At 35.1% G+C, this 24,202-nt stretch overlaps 3 protein-coding genes across 5 annotated transcripts in view; 2 read left to right on the top strand and 1 right to left on the bottom strand.

Annotated features, from left to right (window-relative positions):
• Window positions 1–822: 822 nt before the first annotated feature.
• Window positions 823–6,855, bottom strand: LOC129899153 (protein FLOWERING LOCUS D). Of its 3 annotated transcripts, XM_055974006.1 has the most exons (7): window positions 6,478–6,855; window positions 4,904–6,398; window positions 2,358–3,092; window positions 2,150–2,195; window positions 1,885–2,029; window positions 1,617–1,730; window positions 823–1,373 (listed from the first exon to the last, which is right to left on the bottom strand). In XM_055974006.1, exons 1-7 carry the CDS (start codon window positions 6,739–6,741, stop codon window positions 1,350–1,352), a joined length of 2,823 nt encoding a protein of 940 aa, XP_055829981.1. In that variant the 5' UTR covers window positions 6,742–6,855; the 3' UTR covers window positions 823–1,349. The 3 variants fall into 3 exon arrangements, with proteins under 3 accessions (XP_055829981.1, XP_055829964.1, XP_055829972.1); XM_055973989.1 differs by having other exon boundaries at window positions 1,617–2,029; XM_055973997.1 differs by having other exon boundaries at window positions 1,617–2,029; window positions 4,904–6,383.
• Window positions 6,856–9,096: 2,241 nt separating this feature from the next.
• On the top strand, window positions 9,097–11,423 carry LOC129886269 (uncharacterized). The gene is made up of 5 exons (XM_055960877.1): window positions 9,097–9,149; window positions 9,817–9,930; window positions 10,500–10,579; window positions 10,724–10,848; window positions 11,361–11,423. The coding sequence occupies exons 1-5, from the start codon at window positions 9,097–9,099 to the stop codon at window positions 11,421–11,423; spliced, it is 435 nt and encodes a 144-aa protein (XP_055816852.1).
• Window positions 11,424–15,163: 3,740 nt separating this feature from the next.
• The window catches only part of LOC129899147 (exocyst complex component SEC8), a 31,072-nt gene continuing 22,033 nt past the window's right edge, over window positions 15,164–24,202 (top strand). The window contains exons 1-4 of the mRNA XM_055973977.1: window positions 15,164–15,304; window positions 15,425–15,480; window positions 15,964–16,176; window positions 18,643–18,816. Coding sequence (XP_055829952.1) covers window positions 15,439–15,480; window positions 15,964–16,176; window positions 18,643–18,816 — 429 coding nt within the window. The 5' untranslated portion in view covers window positions 15,164–15,304; window positions 15,425–15,438. The remainder of the gene's footprint in view (window positions 15,305–15,424; window positions 15,481–15,963; window positions 16,177–18,642; window positions 18,817–24,202) is intronic.

Genomic DNA, 24,202 nt, shown 5'->3' with positions numbered 1-24,202 from the left:
CAAGTTTTTAATACTAGAACATTATCTAGTATTTAGAATTTTGAATCAAAATAGTCTCACATTCATACATATTAATAAAGTTTTTATCAGAACACAAACCTATCTGCACCACATTGCTGACATATGTACTTGAGCTAACACTCATCATTATAAATAAAAATTATTACAAGTTTATAGTATGAAGCTAAATGTATTATGTCTTGAACAGAATATGATGTTATAAATTATAAGAAACTACATTCTTACATTTTTAAATTTCTATTTTATAACCCAAACAAAATAAAATTTTAATTATATTCGAATTCAAAAGAAATTGATTTTGTTGGCTAGGACATAAAGAACTACCTAGGAATATATCAAAGGGTTTGTGAAGTTGTCTATACTATTTTTTTTACAAAAATATATGTCAACGGCAAATATAGGATAAAATTGAGATTATAATAGGAACAATATTCATGAAATTAGATCAATTATGTCCAAACTAGGAATATATCAAAGGATTTGTGAAGTGATTTTAATTACACATTTATGATAATGGTGTTTTTAGATACACGACTTCAAGACCCAGTTCAGACAAGTTTCCCTTTTTAAACCCTAATTTCAAAAAAAAATTAAAACAAGCAATTTCAGTTATTTTTACATGAAATTCAATACATATAAACTGAACTCCAATCATTATTGCAATAAAATTCAAGTCATATAGTGCTTGCTGAACCAAGGATCCATCATAAACCACCTCTCTACTTTCTACCTCAAACCTCACTTGTGAAATTACACTGGATATGATGTTATTGTGCAAATCCAGGAAAAAGTAGTATATAATTGTCATGGTCAAATAAGCCCATTCTTTTCTTCAGTAAATCTATACTGCTTCTAGATATTAAAAAATAAATAAAAAAAGGTTCCCCTCTTGGGGATAAAATGTAGAACTGTACCAAGAAATTGGCAACTAAAACTGCTAGTTAGTGAACTCCTAAAATTTGCACTATATACAAAGGGATTGAAATCCCAAAAGGATGCCCTGCCTTTTTAAGTTACCCAGTAGTATAACAAGCACACTAAACAGAACAACTGCAGACTGCAGTATTATAAGATGGAAAAGCAAGAGAGCTTTTTCTTGGCGTGGTCATTCAACCTCCGGTTCTCAGCTGTAAAATATACATAGCGCATGAAGATGAGGAGCAAGCAAGTGAAAGGTGTCAAGACGACAATCACATCCTAGATTTCCCGTTAAGCACCATAGTTGCAAAAGATGTCAAGCTGACAATCACATCCTAGATCCCTCGTTAAGCACCATAGTTGTGAAAGGTGTCAAGCTGACAATCACATCCTACATTCCCCGTCAAGCATCACACTCTCCATATCCCCATCACCTGATAGCCGGCATATAAAGGTCAACAATCAGTGAATCAGATAGAGTTAAATTGCAGTTTTTCGTCCTCACGGCAGCTACTTTTACAAGTACACACTACGTATGCTAGTTTGCTATAACATGGAGACGACAACAACAGAACTTAAAATGCCACAACAGAATCTAAGGAGCATAGTGGGAAAATGGCATAAAGATAAATTATATAACAGGCAAGCAAAGGAAAGTGTCTGCTACCGTAATATACCTGATGTATGCTGACTAGCCGAATTTCCACTAGAAGGCGGAGCACATGTATCCGTGCTATTATCATATGCACTCCTGGGATAAATAAGCCCAGCACTATTGCTTCCTGTCTTTCCTACAACATTCAAAATCGGAGCAGTAGAACTACCAATATTACCCTCAAACTTGTCTCCAATGCTTGCATTAAGAAGCAGGTGTACAGAATTACTGCCCGCTGGTTTTGACCCCATGTTGTCATTTACACTAATATTCAAACTTGGAGAACTTACAGATCCAATAGCGCAAACTGGTTTAGGTTCCAAGTCAACATTTGTCAGAGGGATCGCGGTAGTGCTGCTGCCAACTGCTTTAATCCTGTTGCTAGAAGCAGGGGAAGAAGTGCTTCTATTGCCTCCGCTTACAACTGTAGCCTTCCTGAAATAGTTCAAAAACAGGATCCAGAGAAAGCTGAGATTCACGCCCAACAAGAAAAGAAAAGAACAAACTAGAGATAAAGGGAGGAAAGGGAAAGAGAAAGAGGGTGAGTGCTCATACCTAACTATTTTTCGCTTGAGAGTGGTGGCTTTTGACTTCATGACACCTATTTAAGGAAAATTCTTTAGGCTTAAATTGATATGTGCCACGGTTTCTAATCCTCTATATTGAGAGAGGGAGGGAGAACGAATATATATATATATATATATATATATATATATAGAGAGAGAGAGAGAGAGAGAGGATGACATGCCAGATTTAAGCTTACCAGGTTTGCGCCTTCCCCTCTCAGCCTTAATTGAAGCAATTATAGAATCAACAGATGGACCCAAACCTTTTCTACCAACCAGCTTCACCCCAAGCTTCTCAGAAAGGAAACTCAGCCTCATCTCATCACCACCTCTAACCTCTCTAAGGTCTAGAGCTTGTTGCTTGGACAACAAAGTATAAACATGAAGCTCATGCTGGTTATTAAATTGGGACTGAAGCTGCTGAAAGAGTAATTTATTAGAAAGATGTCGACCAGGTCTTATCCCATCATGATTCCGTGTTTGGGGCCCACTGAAAGTCACCCTCAAAATTGCTGGCGACTCGAGATCAGAACTCTTTCTAGCAAAAATTATAGAAAAACTACCAAATTCCAAGTCTGGCTCCCTAAATAAGTCATCCAGAACAGAAGCATAATAATGAGCGTTCTTTGATGGTTTTTTCTCAACCTTCAAACTCATGGTTCTAAGCTTAGCATGGTGGGCAATGTTCCTAGCTTCTCTAAGCCCACTAAGAAAAGCTCCGTGCATAGTGGCTGGATAGCGCCTATTTGTGGCCTCACCAGCAAAGAAAAGTCTGCCATCGCCCACACTTTCTGCTAATATATCATAGTCATCTCCTGATGCCCCTACTGCAACATTAGAGTAAGAACCCAAGCTGAAAGGATCACTTCCCCATCTCGTACATACAGTTTGGATTGGCTCTGGCACTTCAATTCCTTGTGGTTCATATATACCTGATAGCAATGTCCGAAATTCTCATTACTACATCAGAAGCAAGAACCTTAACAGCAAGCTCCATGTAACAATGCCTTTTGAAAAGGCCACAATATTTTATCTTTACTGAAACAGAGAGATACAACCACATATTTCTATCAAATGCAAAATACTGAAGAAGATTGATTAACTCAAGCATAGAGTCTAAGAAGAAAAGATATAGATTCATTCTTTCAAGAAGGTAAAAAAGTGGCAGTATGGCAGATACGAAGTATGTTCTGCAACATATTATGAGAGTTCAGTGGGCAATACACTTTGAAGGACACACCATTAAAAAGATACATTTTGAAGGAACTTTATTGGTTGGAGAAAGAGGAAAGGCAGCTCGGAACACTTTGGAACACTGCCCTTTATGTATATTCAAATAGCTTGTGAAGAGAGGATCAGTAGAAATTTGTAGAAAAAGAAGATACACTACATTTTGCAATAAAAAAATAAAATTGATTGGTATGTTTTGTAAAATTTAAATGTTTCAAATCTTTAGCTTATTGGTGTAATTTGGAAAATATAATCATTTGATTCTTGTGGGATTACATTGGGTATGTTGTTGTATATTCATTTTGATTCTAAGATGGAATTCTAGAAACCTTGCTTAGTTAAAAGAAGAAAAAACCATCTCTCTTTTTGAACACCATCAGCACTTGCTTCATGACTTTTTTCGTAAATAATACAATTCCAAAAGAAATCATGCCAAGTAAAAAAAGACATTTAATTGGGAAGGAGAGTGGAGTTTAGCTCTTGCTACCGACAAATAGCTTTTATCTCTTATATTAGTGTAATTACCCAACTTGAAACTGGGTTAAAATAAATCCTAGGACCCATGGTTCATTGTTAACCAACATAGAGTGGTCAAGTTGTTGAAGCCACTTCTTCTCAAGTTTTGTGAAGAGAGGTAAGAATGGAGGGACTTTGATTTCCATATAAGTAACAGTTTTTGAAATCAAGAAAAAGTGTCAATTGGAGACAAAACGCGCCAATGGGAGTAAAAAAGGGTAGCCTAGTGCATAAAGCATCTCATGTTAGCAGGGTCTGGGGAAAGCAAGGGAGTACTGAAGTTTATTAAAGAGCTAGCTCACAATAACTACGTTTGTCCCCCGGGTGCTGAAGTACAAAGTGCAATGTTACTCCATCTGAACCAAGTTTATAATCACAAGTAAGAAATTTAAAGGCTAGTTAGCTCAAGCTTCAATGATCATGATATTTGACAAACTTTATCAGCAGGAAAGCCAATCTTCAAGTAACCATTCAATGTGAAAGTGCATCTTTTCACATACAAGCAATTACACCCAAGATAAGGAGGAATCATCATTTTCATAATAAATCGATTTGTATGATAAAAGATCATATCTATAACATTTTAAAAATATTATCTTTTTGGTTTGATAATGAATAGAGTTCAGAATCATTTTCTTTTTTTGTAATGAATTAATTGGTCATTTTTATATGAATTACCTTTTATTTTCCATGTTAATAGGATTATTCGATACTTCTTCATACTACACCTTTTCTAAAGTATCAACCTAATGAAAAAATTAATTCGAAATTGAGAGCATTGAACATAAAACAGTCACGTCACTGTTACTCAGTATCTCTTTTTAACCAAGACAACCAAGAGAAAATGGCACAATCTCCATTGAAAGTTTAATTTTTCTGCTCACCAAACTATTGTTCTTTTCTTCTTGTTCCAATGCTGAATTGTATCTTATACAACAGAATGAGAAATTAAATTTCAGGACTAAGGAAGTAAGTAGCAACAAAAATTGCAGTTTACCTTTCAGAATTTGAAGAACTTTTGTCACTGCATCAGTCGGAGGCATGGTCTCAAACTTGTGTGCAGCTTCCCCAGCAACAAGAGCTAACAATAAGGGACCGCCAGCAACAGTTGCATAGCTATAGAACAGAAAGAATTCACCCCTGCTACTAGAATTATCAGTAAGATGACCAAAAGTATCGAGATCAGTGCCCCAGAACACATATGGGAAAAGCATTGCAACCTTATTTAATAATCCAAATCCCAATCTTTTTATTCCATCAAGCTTCCGCTGAGGCAACTCTGGACTGAACTTAATCGAACCACCTTTCAGAACTCCTAGTGGAACAGTGCACAGCGCCATATCTCCCTCAAATAGTTGGCCCCCAGCGACAACCTGTACTCCATCGGTACCATAACGAATGGTATGCACAATTTTTTCATAAAGAATAGGTACATTTTCGGACAATGCATGCACTAGTTTTCCATTTCCTCCAGGCAGGAAGCAATGATCCCCTCCCATGTCAAAGGGGTCATCTTGGTCCCAAAATGCTAAGGAAAGCTTAGAAATCAAACCTGCATTTGCATATTCCAGATTTGCCAGATGCCAATTAAACAAACCCATCTCCTCTTCATTCACGGCATCTTCATAATCCTGACGGAAAGTCTCCAATGCTGCTCCAAGAGAAACATCCTGAGAAACTTCTCCCATTAACTGCCTGAGCTTGCTTGCCTTCTCCAAAAGTAGATTATAAGCAGTCTCCACCTTGCGATCTAAATCTTGATCAACTGGCTTCCCATCCACACGATAAAGAGGGCATTTGTCTCTGACCTTGTGAAGTGTGTAAGAAAGCTGCCGTGCCAAAAGACCTAGAGGGTTCCCTAGTGTACCTGTCAACACACTCCCTCCTAAATCAGCAGCAGCTACCTTGTTCCCACCTTCCATTTTTTTCGAGTACACCCTTCCACCCGGACGTTTTCTTCCCTCCAAAACTGTAACCTTAAACCCAAACAACATCAGCTGCCTCGCTGCAGCTAACCCTGCAAGTCCCGCCCCAATAATGATAACACTAGGCTTACTCGGCTCAGCTGGAATCCTATCCTTAATAGCCGGCGCAACTCCAAAATTAATATACCCACGTGATACCAAATAATTATGAGCAGAATCCAGCAGAGCCCTACAATGCTTAGGTATAACGTCAAAAAACATCTCTTTCGTTATCCAAGTCGACACATTTACGCGCCATTTAGTAAGTATATGGTTTCTAATAAGAATGTAATTAACCTGTTCAATACCACCCACTACAGAAACAACCTCAGCTTCAATCTCCTCATCAGTCAAGGAATCAGCTGGAAACCCCGCAGTTAAAGCAATTAACGCCTCAGTCGTAGCTTCTTTGTTAATTACAATAATCTCATCCGAAGCATCAGAAGAAGCAGTAGTTTTTCTAGCAGTCAAATTACGCACAAGATTCGAATTTTCCACAAGGGTTTTGCTAAACTGAACAGAAGAATGCTACTGTAAATTACCATTAGGGTTATAACTGATCAAAATCATTAGAGGAATTAGGGGAAATTGTCATACATATATATACCTGGTCCAAAGACGACGTCGTAGTACTTCGAGGTCTACCTCGTCTCCTTTTCGTCGGAATGGAGAGGGAAAGAAGCTGGTCTGATATTGAATCGGAATGAGAATATGGGTTCGGGTTCGGGTCAGGGTTAGGGTTAGAATTTGGAATTGAAGTGAAATTGGGAGTAGAATTGGGCAAATGAATGGTGAATTGAAGGGGATTGTTACTAGTAATATAAGGTAAAGATTGTTGAGAAGGAGAAGGATTGTTATCCGAAGGATCCATGGCTGTTTTTCTTCACTTTTTCTGCAACTGTTACAGTAATGGAGAAGTGAGGAAGATGAAGAAACAGAGCTATGGTTATGAGTAGTAAAACTTATATGCTGGATTATTTTTGTTTTTTCAACCACTTGTGCTTGAAAAGACCGACTAAATTCAAATTCATATCAAAAAATTTATATTGGGGTAAAGCTTTTTTTAATAGAGGCAATTTCATATTTAGGATATTCAAACCCAAATTTTTTTTATTAAAAACAAAAAAATACTTATTATAAAATGTGTTAATATGTAGCTGTACCTTTTATTAATTTTAGATAATTTCTTCCTTTAATTTTTTTCTTATAATATAATAATATTTATTTTAAAATGAGTTGAAAGATAAATTCTTATACGCGTGAGATTTATCGTACATAATTAATAATAAATTCTTATTAAAAAAAAAAGGGCAGTCCGGTGCACTAAAGCTCCCGCTATGCGCAGGGTCCGGGGAAGGGCCCGACCACAAGGATCTATTGTACGTAGCCTTACCTTGCATTTCTGCCAGAGGCTGTTTCCAAGGCTTGAACCCGTGACCTCCTGGTCAAATGGCAGCAACTTTACCAGTTACAATAATAAATTCTTATTAAGTAGGAAAAATATTGAATTATTTTCGATCAGTTAAATAAATTGTAATGTGTTGACGATCGTATTTTTTGTTAGTAATTAAAGTTTTATCCAAATCTATCTCGATAAGAGGGAGTTTTTTGACTTATGAACACTTCATTATTGAGAAAACACATGATAAACCAAAATCTTGCCATTATACTTGCTTATGTTAAGTTGTCTAAAATTTCCTTAAAATCTTAGCTTACCAATTCATAGCCATAAGCAAAAGCATATATGAAATTAATTTGAATGTTCGAAAGTCATATGTTACTGTTGAATGGAGACATGTCTATCAATGGCATTTGATGACTAGTGATACGAATCGTGGTTATTGTAGACTTGTTTTCGGATTGAAAAATTGAAAAACTTTCCCGATTCAATTACAGCTGTTCTCGCTAAAGCCCGACCAAATTGAAGAAACTCTTGTTTAGTCAGGACGCGTTGAACATATCTATTATTTTTAAGAATAGACAATTCAAATCGTAGTCAGTGTCCATTATTTGATTCATTCTTTCTCACTATTCAGAACAGTTGAGCTTTCGATCAGCTCTTCTTTCGGGAAAACAGTCTTTAATAACGCTCTTACTAGATTTTTCGTGATTTGTGGCCTTAAGAAAATCAGGAGATATTTAATAGTTTCGATCAGTCAAGCTTCCTTGTTCCTTAGTGTAGTCTCGGGCCGTGTCCAGATCTGATCTATTTACTCGGCAATTCATTTTTCGTTAAAAAGAAATTCACAAAATCTCTTAAAATACGATTCAAATACAACAATATTGATAGAATATCAATCCATGCTTTAGTATGATTTATGATTGTCAAATAGTGATAACTTCTTTTCTTTATACTAAATAACGTGAAACTAAATGATTTAAGATAGAATTTTGATGAATCTACAAAATCATAAATGAGATTTGTGAATTCTGATTGCTCTACTTAGCCTATTTTATGCCCAAGTTCTACTTATCATTGTTTCTTATTTTGAATTTATGGACAACTTTTATGACATTATATTAGATAGCAGTTCGTAAAGTTAAAACAAACTATCATAAAAGATCGAGTCAAAATTTAAGTTTTATGAGATTGTTTGATTGGTAAGATAAGAATAATAATTTTGTGATGAAATGAGAAATGATTTAATCAGACGCATTAATTAATCTTGAGATTAACTCATGCATGTGATATTTTTGTTTATTCCATCTCACCTGCCAAACGATTTTTATGAATTTCAAATTCTAGGCTGGATTCATCTGTCGGTTTTAGCTTTGGCCCACTCAAAATGTCATTCATAAGTCTTATATGAAATCAAATCCAATTAAATGTCAGTTCTTACTGAAGTATATTTTTTTAAAATTGATAATTTTAATCATGCACAATATTTACATCAAATTAAATAATTTAATCATTGCAATTATATCATATATATTAAAATTATATCATATGTATTATTATTTAACTGATAAATATGTATATAAAAGATGCATATCCTATATTTATTGATATGATCTAAATACATTGTACTACCTATGTAAGATAACCACCTTTTCCCTACTTTTTGGTGAAGACTTGGTCTAATTCTTTTGATTTGAAAATCATTGATCCGAAATAAAAGTTTGAATAAAAAATCACAAGAGCTTTTTCATGTTCCTTTTTTACTTTGTTATTATTAATTATGTGATTAATGATTGTCTAATACGTGGGTGATAATTAAAAAAAAACATGTTGCTTGCTGTGTTAATTGCCAATTCTGAAGGCAATATACTTGTTGAACGGTATGAGTTTTGATTTCACAATAATTATTCCCTAGCCTCTATATCTCATTTTATTGTTGTGGTTTTTGTGTGTTATCGTTATTTCTTTATCATCGTTAGTTTAATCGAGGGTTTATCAAAATAATTAATCTAATTTTTTAAGATAGGGGTAAAATATGTATACACTCTACCTACTTATGAGATTACACTGGATGGATTGAAATATTTTTTTAAAAAAAACTAATGCGCGATGGGGAGTTTCGATTGGTGAATTCAAGTCTAAGTTAGACACATTTCGATTAAACTAAATCAAAACGTTTTCTTGTTAGTGGTGTGAATTATTTTATTGAAATATATAAGGTATGATAATAAAATTTGGTAGTCCTCAGAAATGTAATATGGGTATTTCCATTTATTTTTTCGTGCTTAAAAGTTGCTACACATTTGAGTCTATTGTACCTTGCCATTTTTGATCTATTGTACCTTGTTATTTGTTATAGTTTATCTATAAAATGATATTTGAGATTGAAAGGATAATGAAAAAGTGGATCAAAGAATAGTCATCGATTGAACGAATCATGAAAAAGAAGCAACATGTACTTACTATTTTCATGATTTATTTAATTGATGTCTATCGAAATCACTATCAAACACTAAGTTCAATTATATCTCCTTTTTTTTCATGCAGTTTAAATGGAGTCCCTATTGAGGAAAGTCTACATTGGAGATCTTTCTTAGTTAGATTGGGAGCAGAAAATCTTAGGGGAGTAAAAAATGAGGAGCTCCTTGTAGCTTGTCACAAGTATGTATATTTTGAAAATAATTTTAATTTATTGCCTAAGTTTATAATGTAATTTAATAATTCGTTGGATTATTGATTGTTACATGATGGTTACGATGTAATGACTTTCCTTAACATGCATAGGTGAAGTTAGGTAGGGCCAATGAATTCATTCCGAACACTTTTGATGAATAATATTATTAATACATAATTAAAATTATTTTTTATGTGATATAGTAAATGTTAAATTTCTTTTGACTTCTTTGTGAGTTTACTTTTCATATTTAATTTGAATTTTCGGAGTAAAAATAATACTCCCCCACTATTAATATGAGGTTTTGAATTTGAACTTTGAGAAATGAAAAAACTTCCAATAACCTTACATTACTCAGAGTTTGAATTAATTAAGGCCCTAGTTAAAATGAGTATCGGACACCGTGAAGAAAAAAAAGGAAGAGAAGATTTGAAAGATTTGCAATTAATTTTTTTTCTTTCTTTCTTGGTAAATTGTAGCCATGAAAACATTAATTCTTATGTTTCCATATTTTAATTTTACTTAATATATGTTTTGATTTTTATTTTTTCTCCAGATCAGTGTATATTGTATACACTATATTAGGAGGTGTCAGTATTTATGTGGTTGGCAAAGAAGACTATGATGAACTTGTTTGTAAGTGTAAATATTATACTTGGTACTACTTAATTTCTTGTTTTACATAAAATTAGAGAATTCAAATTCATTTTTATTTCATACTTTTTTTAATGGAATTTATGTGACAATTATTCATTTAAAATATTTTGGTTTCTTTTGAAGTATCAGAAGTAATGTATACTATTACTTCAATTGTGAGAGATGCATGTGGAAAAGCTCCAAGTGAGCGTCTTTTTCTAGACAAGTATGGAAAAATTTGCTTGTGTTTAGATGAAATCGTTTGGAAGGTAGGTCTTAATTCACATCATTATATTATGGAAAAATGTATTATGTAACGGTTTTAATTCAACGGTTAAAGTATTGTCTGTTTTGGATCAAGCCTGCACATATTTATTTCAAAGGCGCCTCAAGGGTCAAGCCTTACACGAATTTATTTCAAAGACGCCTTAACAGTTGATTCTGAAATCAATCTTATAAAGTCCCTAACTTTCTTCTCAATTTCAATCTTAATTCGCTTAAGTTATAATGTGCACCCATCTTAATAGATTTGCCCTTAGTCATGAGCTTCATAGTACAAAATATATAGTCATTTAGTTGAATAATTAATCTCTTTGTTATGCTGACATCATCCTTAAACTCAAATTTATACAGAGCAAAATAAAGTGATAAATCATATACGAAAAGAGGTCATAAATCACCTATTTTAAAAAGTGACAAGCATAAAAATTTTGAGTTTGTTATTTTATTTATCATGTCATAATGTTTTTCAATTAACATGTTTATCGTTTGTATTTTGAAGGGTTTGTTTGAAAATACAGAGAAAGACAAAATCAAAAAACTTGTGAGATTGAAACCACCATAGAGTTTTGAGTGGATAATGCCTCAATTTCAAAATTGTGACATTAGCAATTGTATCTTAGCATGCATGATCATATTTGCATCACTGTAACACTTGAAAGCATAGTTATCAAACTTTTAAAATTTATTTTTTCTCTTATAATTTTAGCGCAAATTAGTGAATTCTTGCAATTTTTGGTGTTTAGCCTTCATATACACTTTGTTGGCAATATCAAAAGAGGCCAGGATATATAATTTGCATAATTGATTTGTTACTATTTATCTAATGATGAGCTGCACATGTGTGTCTCGTATAATTTACATTGAGTTCTTTGTTAGCTTTGAATTTCGATGTTAATAATGTTTAATGAGTTTATTATGACCAAATTGTGTTGGTTATTGTAACCATTAAGAATCGATTCACTAATAAAAATTTAATCTCATTGTTTATCTAGTTCGTATTAGTATTAAAAGAAAAAATATCTTCTAGTGATTTACATTGTCTATCATATTGAATATCGCAAAATATAACATTATGGGATTGTAAGAGAAGTAAATAAATAAGATGATTATGTCATCACAAAAACAAACTAAAGAACAAATACACATACTAATATATTATTCAAAATTGCTAAAATTGAACGAAAATAGAGATGAGAAATTTTATTGTGTTTCACATTATCGTAAATTATGTGAGGCACTTTAATTATTTTGATAGTATTCTCCTCAATTAAATCCTACTGAATCAACTTATTTAAAGAAAGAATAGACCTAAAGTTATCAAAATTCAATTAGACGTACATTATTCTTATGACAGTGACAAAATAGACATTTCTATTTAACACAAATATATCTCGTAAATATATGAATCCAACAATCTTCAGGTATGATTTGGCATCATGAATAACAATATATTTGAGTTTTGAATTCTTGCTAGCAGTACATAACAATCCCATTATTCCTCTCGTGCAAGTTTATACTTATCTATTAATACCTTGCAATTGAAGTATTTTATAACTTCTTCTTGACAACATATTCATAATATTGAAGAATGTATACAATATATTTTACATGCATTGTTGTATAAACAATATGTATTCTCCTAAATTAAATCCTACTGAATCAACTTATATTTGTATAGTATAAAGTTTTTTTCATGAGCAATTAATTTCAATATGAATATTCACTTTTGAGATTTATAATTATTACATACCAGCCTTCTTTATAACATGTTGAGCAATTGAAAATATAATATTTTATAGGCACGTGAATAAAAAAAAGTAAAATTACACAAAATAAATCAATTGTGAAAGTATTTATCTAAATTGGATCCAATCCAAACTATTTATCCTCAGTAGACTCATGCCTCAAACTATTTACCCTCTTACCCATTTTCTCCCTTTTAATTTCGTACATGACGTCATGCTGGCATTAGCATCACAGCTCCTCTTTGTTACCATCAGAATATATTCTGATGGTATCAAGCAGTTTCTTAATACCGTCAGAGTATATTATACTCTGATGGTAACAATCAGTTTTGCTGAAACATTGTTTCTTCCTTCTTAATACCATCAGAATATATATATATATATATATATATATATATATATATATATATATATACTATGGAAATGTTTGGAGGCTAAAGATGTACCTGTGGCATACATTAGGGTGATCAAGGACATGTATGAGGGAGCCAAAACCAGGGTAAGGACAGTAGGAGGGGACTCAGAGCATTTCCCAGTTGGGATGGGGTTGCATCAAGGATCAGCTCTAAGTCCATTTTTATTTGCCTTGGTAATGGATGCATTGACGCGACAAATTCAAGGTGAGGTGCCATGGTGTATGCTTTTCGCGGATGACATAGTCCTGATTGATGAGACTCGTAGTGGAGTTAATGCTAAGATGGAGGATTGGAGACATACCTTGGAGTCTAAAGGGTTTAAGCTGAGTATGACCAAGACAGAGTACTTAGAGTGCAAGTTTAGTGAGACACCTCAGGAGGTTGGCGTGGAAGTTAAGCTTGGTGCCCAAGCTATTCAAAAGAGAAGTAGTTTCAAGTATCTTGGGTCTATCATGCAAGGCAGCGGGGAAATTGACGATGATGTCACACATCGTATTGGGGCAGCGTGGATGAAATGGAGGCTCGCTTCCGGAGTGCTATGCGATAAGAAGGTGCCACCACAACTTAAGGGCAAATTCTACAAAGTGGTGGTTAGACCGGCTATGTTGTATGGGGCAGAGTGTTGGCCAGTTAAGATCTCTCACATTCAAAAGATGAGAGTTGCCGAGATGAGAATGTTGAGATGGATGTGTGGTCACACCAAGAGCGACAGGATTAGAAATGAGGCTATTCGGGACAAGGTAGGAGTGGCCTCGGTGGAAGACAAGATGCGGGAAATGCGACTGAGATGGTTTGGGCATGTGAAGAGGAGAGACACAGATGACCCAGTGAGAAGGTGTGAGAGGTTGGCCATGGATGGCTACAGAAGAGGTAGGGGTAGGCCGAAGAAGTATTGGGGAGAGGTGATTAGACAGGACATGGCTCAGTTACAGCTTACCGAGGACATGACCTTAGATAGGAGGCTGTGGAGGACCCGCATTAGGGTAGAAGGCTAGTACATAGTCTCGTTATTCTTTCCTATTCATAGGCGCACTAGCACATTACAATTCCTTGTACTCTCATTTCTGCTATTTCTGTTACTATTTATTGCTTTCAGTACTTTTGATTACTCTATTTTATCTGTGATGCCTTCGTGATTTATTTTTCTATAGCGCTTTGAATTTTTTTAACTTTATCTGACCCCCTTTTCCGCTTTTTTTTGAGCCGAGGGTCTCTCGGAAACAGCCGTCCTACCTTGGTAGGAGTAAGGTCTGCGTACAATCTACCCTCCCCAGACCCCACGTTGTGGGATTTCACTGGGTTGTTGTTGTTGTATATATATATATATATATATATATATACACTCTCATAGAATAAAATGTGTATTCACGCCAGGGCCCCTTTCCTTGTTTCTCTTTGATACCATCAGAGTATATTAAACTCTGATGATATCAAGCAATTTATCAAGTTCTTGATACCATCTGAGTATATTATATGTATCAAATGCGTGAGATAGTTAAAAACAATGGGCATGCAAATAATGAGGTATCTAATGATATTTTTTTTTTTTGGGTATAACAATAATTATCTCTAAAATAATATATTCTACTTATTAGTTATTTGAAATATGTTAACTGTCTCTTTTATATTTTTATTTAAAAAATATTTCGATGTTAGTCAACTAGTTCAAAAATATCCTCTAATTAGCCAAATAACTTAAAAATACCTTTTCAACTAACAATTATTCCATAATAAAATAAAATAAAAAACAAATTTTACTCTTTTAACTATTATAGTGCAATTTTACCAAAACATCTATGTTTGATTAAAAATATTTCTTAAAATGAACATAATTTCAATGCTTGACCAATTAGGCCCTACCCATAAAAACCAACCATAGGAATTTCTAGACAAACTTTTCTTTTCTTAACACCATCATTTAATAAGGTCAATGTAAAATAAAATAAAATAAAAATTCTCCTATTGAAGAATAGTCCATGCCTAGAAAATTATTTTGGTTGATTTTTTAATAATTCTTGTATTTATTTATTTATTTATAATAATAATATTACTAAGGCAGACCTTAATTATTTTTTTAATTTCTCACATCATCACCTTCTCCATCTCCATCTCCAATCTCCAGCTCTGCTCCTCTCTGGAGCTCCCCACCCCACCCCCACCCCCACCCCCACACCCCACCTCACCCACCACCTACCCCCAGCACACTGTATCAGTCGTTTCACTGTTATTTGATCAATTTACTTCTCGTACTGTTTCTTAGATCCGAGTAAAATCCTTCTCCGGTACTACTTCTTCTCTTTCAAATGCGAAATGTACACACAATTTAGATTCATATTTTGAGCTATCTGAATTATCTGTATAATCCCTTGATGCGATTTTCTTTTTTTGGTGATTTCGTGCAGTTGAGTATATTGAGATGGGGAAATTTGATCTACTACCCATTCCTAAAGACAAATCGGTGAGTTTAGCCTTAAATTTTCACTGGAATTGGAGATTTCGCAGTTGGGTTTTGGGATTTTGATGAATTTAACTGGAAATTTTTACTCTTTATGACATGCTGCCGCTTACCTTTTTTTTTCCTTTCCTTAATTAGCTTAGAATCTTTCTATTTTGGTAATTTGTATTGAAAGTTAGAGCAATTTATTGGATTTCATCTATTATTTTTTGTGATCATATACTCTATAGTAATTAGCTTATATGAGGTTTTTCTTTTCTCTTATTTGAAATTTGGTAACTTTTAATGACATTTATAGTATTTGTGGTTTATATGTTATGATACTCTTGGGATATTTCTTTGGCGTTTTTTTTCTTAGTAAGCAGCTTATAGTCTTTCCTATTAGTAACTTGTAATGAAATATATATTATTTGGGTTTTATCTATTACTAAATCTTGGGTTATTTCTGCCGCATTTGTTTGATTATATGCTTTGTGGTAATTGCAGTACTTAAGGGAGGAACTTGCTAGAGTAGATGAAAACTGGGCTGCTGCTCGGTTCGATTCACTTCCTCACGTTGTTCGTATATTAACGTCGAAAGATCGTGAAGGTGATGTCCACGTCTTAAAGGAGCAGAGTGAAATTATTGAGGAAGTCGTGGATGAAGTCGTGCATGCCTACCATGGTGGCTTCAATAAAGCTATTCAAAATTATTCTCAGGTGTCTTTTTACATCTTCTCTTATTTGTCGATTTTGTTTAGTAGTGAATTTCCTAGATATGCTAATTTCTAGTTTCAAGCAAATGTTTATTTATGTGAACTGTCCAACAAAGAGATACTCACACTCGTTCTTGATTTTTGCTTTGGTATCTTTTCATGGATCTATACATTGAGGAATTGAAAAAAGATATAAACAGGGAAAGAAAGCTAACTAGTGCTGATACATAAGATCCCATCATCTTTACTTTCCTCATATTTATGGTGCACTCAATGGCATGTATAGATGATGGAATTGATTTGTTGAATAGGACTCCTACCCAGTGCTTGAATCCTGCATACAGGGTTTCTTTTATCATTTTCTTTTTGTCAATAAAAGTTACTTTTGTTTCTAGAAAAAATCTTAATGAAGAAAAAGTTGAAGCAATGAGTTTGACTTTAGCCCTTCCTTTGGGCCAAAAAAGAAAAGAAAATTAAAGAACACAATAACCAAAACATTTGTTTTCTGTGATAAAGTAGTAATTTATTGATATACTAAAATGAAAGATACTCGTGTATACAAGAATTCCAAAAAATTCTAATCATTTATCCATTACTTATGAAACTTGAAGATAATTTTTCTTCAATGCATCTATCAAAAAGTAAAATTCATTGGTTTGCTGTTCTCATCTCTAACTAATGCTGGCTGCCAACATACTTTTGACCTTGGAACAAGAAGTAACTATTCCTTAAAAAAAGAAAAGAGAAACAAGAAAATGTTTTACCGAACATGTAGAACCATATGCTAGAATAATTCATTACAACTTTTTCATTCTTTCCCTTACCGTGGTGAGAATTATATATCTTTTGACTAGCACTATTCTTGGAGAATATAGGTAAAAGGACACTCTTAATTATTTTATAAGGTTAGTTATCAGGCTTTGATTGTCAGCATACATTTTTACGGTTTATCACATTGTCAGGGAATTGTTCTCCGGTTTGCCACTAGGGTGAAAATTGCAACGGGTGATGTAGCTTTATCTATTTAAGCTAGTTACAGGACACAAGACTGCTTGGCCCCAGAACATGTTTATTCGTTGACCATCCTTAAACATTTATTATTTTGAGATTTATTTTGAAGAACCTTGAGCTCTGATTCTCTAATGTACAGTGACTTACTCTTTTCTTGATCAGAAAAACCCCTGTGCTCTGATTTAGCTGTTAGGCTATATAAAACAGTAATCTCTTTTTGTATTTCATATATCTTTGAGCGATATGTTTTCATTTGGCATAGAATTGCTCTTTCAACCCAGTTAACAACCTAATGCTAGTTGGAGAGGTCCCTGTTTTAAATTCTAGACCAAAAATGAGGTACTTGGTGATAGATGCTGCCTCTTCTATTTGTTAATTAATTTGGTGAATCTTTTGTTTTGCTAAAGGAAAAATACAAAAGTTAAACCAACCTAAACATGTTGTTGTTAAGTTCACAATGTCTGATATCAATTGAATTTAAGTTTTTGGTCTTTCTGAAAGACGCAAACATTTAAAGGTCTTATTACAGTTCCACTATAGCTGTTACGTGAAATAAAAAATGACTTAGAGCGTTTGAGTTAGCTGATTGTAAATAACTGATAAGTTTCAAGTGCTGAAACTGATTTTATAAATAAACAGTTACATGTACTGATAATAAGCAGTTGTTGTGTTTAGTATAAAGTGCCGATAAGGTATATTTTGTTAACGTGACTAAAATACCCTTAACATTTCCACAAAGATCATAAATTTGAAAGTCCCTTTATAAAGAAAAGGAGGAACTCCCCTATACATGCAAAAGCAATCATAGAAGTATTAGAATCATGCTAGGCTTGCTGTTTTTGTTCCGACATTTTCATACTTTTTTGTAAAAGGGGTTTTCAGTAGTACCTAAGTACTGGTTTATAATACAAATTGTTACCTTCTCAAAAAAAAAAAAAAGAAGAAAGAAAAGGAGGAACAATGATATGGGGTAGAGAGGAAGTTAGGAGTTTTGTTTTGGAAAAGGTATTTTGGAATTAGCAAAAATATTAAAGATAAAATAGTAAAAAACTTGGTCAAACCAAAAGTGCTTATAAGCTGAAAACCTAAGAGTTGGGGATGATGAGCTTATGACTTTAGGCTGATTTTGGCTTATAAGCACTTGACTTATAAGCACTTTGAGTATCTACCAAACGCTTAAATAAGCGGAAAGGTTCCTATAAGTTTGTTTGACCAGCTTATAAGCTTAGCCAAACATCTCTTATATCTGGTGAAGTTGATGCTACTTCTGGAGTAAGCACAGAAGCGGGCTTCTCTCAGCATGACCTGAAACATGGCATGTTGTTTATTTATGTATGTAATTTGTTTAAGCCAGTGCTGAAGTCTAGTTTTATGTTTTTCTTTTGCCTTTTTAATATTCTTCTTATTCTTATATATCAAACGATATTCATCTTATTCTTTTAGTCTACCTTACTTTCAGATTTTGCGGTTATTCAGTGAATCCACCCAAAGTATTGGTGTTTTAAAAGGTGACTTGGTGGAGGCAAAGAAGCTTCTTGGTGCCCATAACAAGCAGTTGCATCAGTTGTGGTATCGGTCTGTTACATTGCGACATATTATCTCTTTGTTAGATCAAATAGAAGGCATAGCTAAGGTCAGTTGTCTTTGTTTATATTTTTTCTACTAGTGTTGTTGCTATTATTCTTGCTCCAGTCCCTGCTAATTGGGCAGGGATAGTGTTAGGTGGTCCTGCAGATCATTCGGAAAAGGGTAGCCTTGTGTGTGCCGCATTTCTTGCAATGCACCCTATGTTAAGAATGAATAGGTGCATACTAGCATTGAAATTAATGTTTACACTTCATGTTACCAAGAAAAATGTCTAAACTGCTCTGTTTGGAAGATAATATAGTCTTTTATCTTTGAGTCGTCTCAGAAACATATTTTTTGAAATAGGTAAGGGTTTTATAAATAACAGCCAAGCACTAAGACAGTGCTTGCGATGACATGTTTTAGGATTCCCTTATACAGAACAAAAAGAAGGGTTCTTATCTGTACAAAAAAAAAACCTAATCCTGTCCTGAATTGATGCAATCTAGTACAATGTCGTCATCCTTTACATCTTGCAAGTCGCACCAAAAAGCCAAAAACCATTGACATCTGAAGTTGGATTGTACTTCTAAGCAATTGAAGGATTCAAAACATAGAATTGCAATATTCCATAAAGAGTAAATATAGTTTTAGTTTGTCGATAAATTAAACTACCAAATAGCTTGATCTGTGTCTCTGCTGCTCGGTGCTATAAATGTGAAGCTATAAGAGGACCTTTTCAGCTCATCCAAGGGTGAGACTTGGAGGTCGATGAAGTTGGAATAAAGACCATGAGTGACCAGGGCTCGAATTCCTGTGGAGGCAGAAAAAAAATTAGGTGATTCCTTTAATTTTTTGATAAAAAAGTTGGGTGTTCTTTCCATCCGCCTAAGTTTTGGTGGAAAAAATTAGCTGATATCTGAATTAATGAGAGGATGTTATTCCCAGTGGTATAGTCTAGTTGTCCCAAAAGTTGACGCTGACTTCACCATTATAAAAAGGAAAAAGAAAATAGGACGTTGTAGTAGGTATTAGCATGATTAAAATGTTCGTATTGTTAAACTGTTTTTTTTTTTGAAATTGGTAAATTGTATTCATCAGCAATAAGGGTATGCTGTCCACCTCCAAAAGAGAACAATTTACATGCTTCCTATCAAATCTACAATCTGATCTACATCTTCTATACAAAGTTGTTTACACCAAAAAAGTAAAGATTCAATACAATTCCATTTTATTTTATGTATGGAATTGGACCTATCTCTAAAGCATCTCCCATTTCTTTCCTTCCATATTGACCATCATATACATGATGGTATTAATCTCCACCATCTCTTTTGACTTTTACTTCCTCCCCTCCTAATCCAGCAACTCAAAAGATCTGATGTGTGCTCTGGCATTATCCAGCTAGTGCTTGTAATGTTGAGGAAATGGTTCCATAACTGAGAGGTGAACTTGCAATGTAAAAACAAATGCTTATTGGTTTCCCCTGTTATGTTGCAAAGAAAACACCTGGGAACTAGTTGTCTACCTTTCTTTTGTAAGACAAGCTCTCTCAATCACTAACCAAGTAAAACATTTCACTTTGGTGGGCATTACACTCTTCCAGAAGTACCTCCAAGGATATTGTGTTTCCCCAGTCATCTCATGTAGACCACTCTTATATGCACTTTTGACTGAGAAAGCCCCATCCTTGCTGAGTTTCCACAAGACCCTGTCTGTAGCTGTTGGGATAATACAAATTCCATCTAATTTTCCCAGTAGAGCTACCACCCTCTCTAATCTCTATTTCCCAATCATTAAGCATTCTCCTAAATGCTATGTCCCATCCCTGCTCTGTCCAGCAATCACACACTCTATCTTCAGTATTCTCACAAATGAGGAACAAATCTGGGAAAAAAATAATCCTTGAGAGAGGTTTGATCAACCCATCCATCCTTCCAAAATTTTGTTTTGTTTCCATTCCCCACTTTGAGATGTAAATTTGCTTCCATCTGTGGCCAAAGATTTTTGATTGTTCTCCACACACCCACACCATAAGGTTCAGAAACAGTTTCTGTACACCAGGGGTCTAATTCACCATACTTTGCCATTACTCCTTCCATAGAGCTCTTTCCTCACCAATGTATCTCCACAGCCACTTCATCAGTAGACTCTCATTTTGCATCCTCAGATTTCTGATTCCCAGACCACCTCTTTCTTTACTGAGAAGCACAATCTCCCAGTCTACTAAACAATAGCCTTTCCTTTCTTTGTTTCCATGTCACAGAAAGTTCCTCCTTAGCCTATCCAGCTTTTCCACAACTTTTACTGGGATTGGAAATAAAGACATCACATAGGTGGGTAAGGAATCTAGAATGGAGTTTATTAAGATCAGTCTTCCACCTAAAGACAAATATTGAGCTTTCCACCTAGTTAATTTCCTTTCAGTTTTTCCAGGATACTATCCGAGATATCCAGTGCCTTGTGATTGCTACCCAGAGGCATGCCCAAGTAAGTGGTAGGCATTTGATCAACTCTACATCCCAAATTATTTGCCAAATTTTGAATCTGCTGAACCTAATTAATAGGAAACAGACTGCTTTTTCCCCAATTTACTCTCAACCCTGATACAGCTTCAAACAGAACCAGAATCACTCTAATGTAGGTAATTTGTTCAGCTACTGGCTCACAGAAAATGAGAGTGTCATCCGCATATAACAAATGACAAATTTCCTTCTCCTCCCCCACTCTTCCTCCAGCTTGGAATCCCCTGATCCACCTGTTTTGTGATGCAATCTTCATCATGCTATCAAAACCTTCCATTGCCAGAATGAAAAGAAAAGGAGAAAGTGGGTCACCCTGTCTCAGCCCTCTTTCTGAAGTAAAAAAACCCACAGGTTCTCCATTCACTAGAACAGAGAACCTGACTGTTTTGATACAAAATTCAAACCACTTCACCCATATGCTACCAAATCCCATATGTTTGAGAGTATTCAAAAGGAATGTCCAATTAACATGATTATACGCTTTCTGTATATCCAACTTACACATTATGCGAGGTGTTCGTCCTTTCATTCTTGAATCAATGCATTCATTGGCTATGAGTGCTGCATCCATGATTTGCCTCCCTTTTATAAAAGCCATTTGGTGCTTGTTGACCAATTTACTTACAACCTTTTTCAGCCTTTGTGCCAGCAGTCTAGCAATAGTTTTGTATACTCCTCCTACCAAGCTAATTGGTAGGAAATCTTTCAACTCTGAGGCTCCTGGTTTCTTAGGAATCAAGACAATGAAAGTTGCATTAAAACTCTTCTCAAAAGTTTGATTGGAATGGAAAACCTGAATGGTGTTAATGATGTCTTCCTTTGAAATACCCCAGAATGTCTGCAAGAATACCATAGGGAAACCATCTGGACCAGGCGCCTTCTCCATAGCACACTGGTTGAGGCATCCCAATATTCTTCTTCCTCAAAAGGCCCCTGAAACCCTATCTGTTCTTCTTCAGTAATCCTAGATACATCATGAAGTCTCAAACCAGGCCTCCACTGCTCAGTCTCCTTAGAAAGGCCTTCATAAAATTTCTGCACTGCCTCCTTAATAGTATCAGGGTCCTTGATGGTAGCTCCATCCACCTCCAATTGTTCCAAGGAATTGAACCTCTTGTGAGAAGTTGCAATTCTATGGAAAAATTTTGTGTTCTTGTCCCCATGTTTTAGCCATTGGATCCTTGATCTCTGTTTCCAGGCTATTTTAGCCATTGGATCCTTGATCTCTGTTTCCAGGCTATCTCTTCTTTCGTAGCTAACTCTTCAAATTCCATTGTTAGGTGAGTTTTTAGGATCAACTCATCATCTGTGAGTGTTCTCTGTTCTTGGATTATTTCCCAACTTGAAATCTGATTAAGAATGTCCTCTTTCCTTTGTTTCCAGTTGCCTGTATTGACTTTACTCCACTCCTTAAGCTTTACTTTAAGCATTTTTTGTTTCTCAGCCTAAATATGGCCTGGCCTGCCATTCACGTGGAAGGATTCCCACCACTCTTTCACTCTATCTTTGAAACCTTCCACTTCAAGCCACCATATCTCAAATTTAAAATAGGATTTCCTCCACTCTTCATCCCCACATGACAAAACAATAGGATTGTGGTCTGATGCTATTTTGGGAAGGCAGCTTTGTTTGATGTGGGTAAAATTTCCCCCCCACTCCGCAGAATACAAAATTCTATCAATCCTAGATGCACAGCTATGATCCTCCCCTGTTCTCCACGTAAAAGATCCTCCAAATAAAGGAGGATCCACCAGCTCCAGTTCTTCAATACAGGATGAAAATTCTGCCATAGCACCACTCAGCCTGCGACAATTTGCTCTATCCGATGGGTATTTGGTGATATTGAAATCACCACACACTACCCATGGCCCATTGATATTGAAATCATCACACACTACCCATGGCCCATTGAAACTGTTTTACAATACTGATAGTTCCTGCCATAGTGCTCTCCTAGCCACTCTGTTACAATCTGCATAAAGACGCCAACAGAAGTCATCATTTACTCCTGAAAATCTTTCGGGTATACATTGATTTCCATTCGACACCAACTCCCCGTTCCAAACTCTTTTGTCCCATAGAACTAGTATCCCCCCCACTGCTCTCCTGAGCTTCTTTCTAAAATACCCCCATCCATCTGTTGCTCCATATGCTCTGCAATATGTCATCGACTGATCCCTCGAGTTTTGTCTCAACTAAAACTATGATATCAGCCGCCCATTGCTTTAGTAATTTTCTAACAATCTCCCTTTTATCATCCCCATTTAACCCCCTTACATTCCAAGAGATAATCTTAACTCTCATTGATGACTAAGAGATCAGATTCTCCCGCTGGATCTTGGTTCTCCATCCTTGAAATTCATATCGAAAAATAAGTTTCTGACCTCTTTCGGAACTTTACTACTTGTATTTATGACCATCTGGCTCTCCCCCAATCCCTGATCCTCTTCTCTCCTCTGGTCTAGCTTCATCAACAAAGTATAAGCTTCCTTTCTGCATCCCTTGAGATCAACTCCGAAGTGCCGACTCAATTTGACCATGTTTGATTGGACCCATGCAGTTGCACTTGCTGCTAAATTTTCCTCATGCGAACTGCTATCAATCTGTAGAGGTACTGGATCCTCCTCAGAGTACATCACTGCTAATGTATCTGAGAAATCTTCTTCCTCCTCTGTCCTCTGTTTTTGCTCTGAAACAGGTTTCTCAATTGCTAGAATTTCCCCTTGCTTTCGTTTCTCTGATTGAACACCACCTCTTTTCTTTCCCCGTTGTCGCCTTCCTTCCCTTTTTCTTCCGATGCAGAGCTCAATCACCTTGTCCCCTTCGAAATACACAAAATTGTTTTCCTCAGAGATCGACTTCTTAGTGAACCGAATGTCTTCCGTAAAAGGTTCTGTAAAGAGCTGGCTATTTTTACGTGTAGCCAGA

Source organism: Solanum dulcamara, chromosome 1 (assembly GCF_947179165.1).
Source record: "Solanum dulcamara chromosome 1, daSolDulc1.2, whole genome shotgun sequence".
Classification (NCBI taxonomy): Eukaryota; Viridiplantae; Streptophyta; class Magnoliopsida; order Solanales; family Solanaceae; genus Solanum; species Solanum dulcamara.
The sequence above is the reverse complement of the archived record's forward strand: the minus strand, read 5'-3'. Positions and strand labels throughout refer to the sequence as shown.

Excerpts from the sequence above, each read along its gene's own strand:
- LOC129899153 (XM_055973989.1), bottom strand. The coding sequence starts at position 6,741 with ATGGATCCTTCGGATAACAATCCTTCTCCTTCTCAACAATCTTTACCT. Across the intron at positions 2,196-2,357 it reads GAGGGGAAGGCGCAAACCTG|GTGTCATGAAGTCAAAAGCC; the intron begins GTAAGCTTAAAT and ends TTCCTTAAATAG. Across the intron at positions 1,374-1,616 it reads GGCTAGTCAGCATACATCAG|GTGATGGGGATATGGAGAGT; the intron begins GTATATTACGGT and ends GCCGGCTATCAG.
- LOC129886269 (XM_055960877.1), top strand. The coding sequence starts at position 9,097 with ATGTTGCTTGCTGTGTTAATTGCCAATTCTGAAGGCAATATACTTGTT. Across the intron at positions 9,931-10,499 it reads CTCCTTGTAGCTTGTCACAA|ATCAGTGTATATTGTATACA; the intron begins GTATGTATATTT and ends TTTTTTCTCCAG. Across the intron at positions 10,849-11,360 it reads TAGATGAAATCGTTTGGAAG|GGTTTGTTTGAAAATACAGA; the intron begins GTAGGTCTTAAT and ends TGTATTTTGAAG.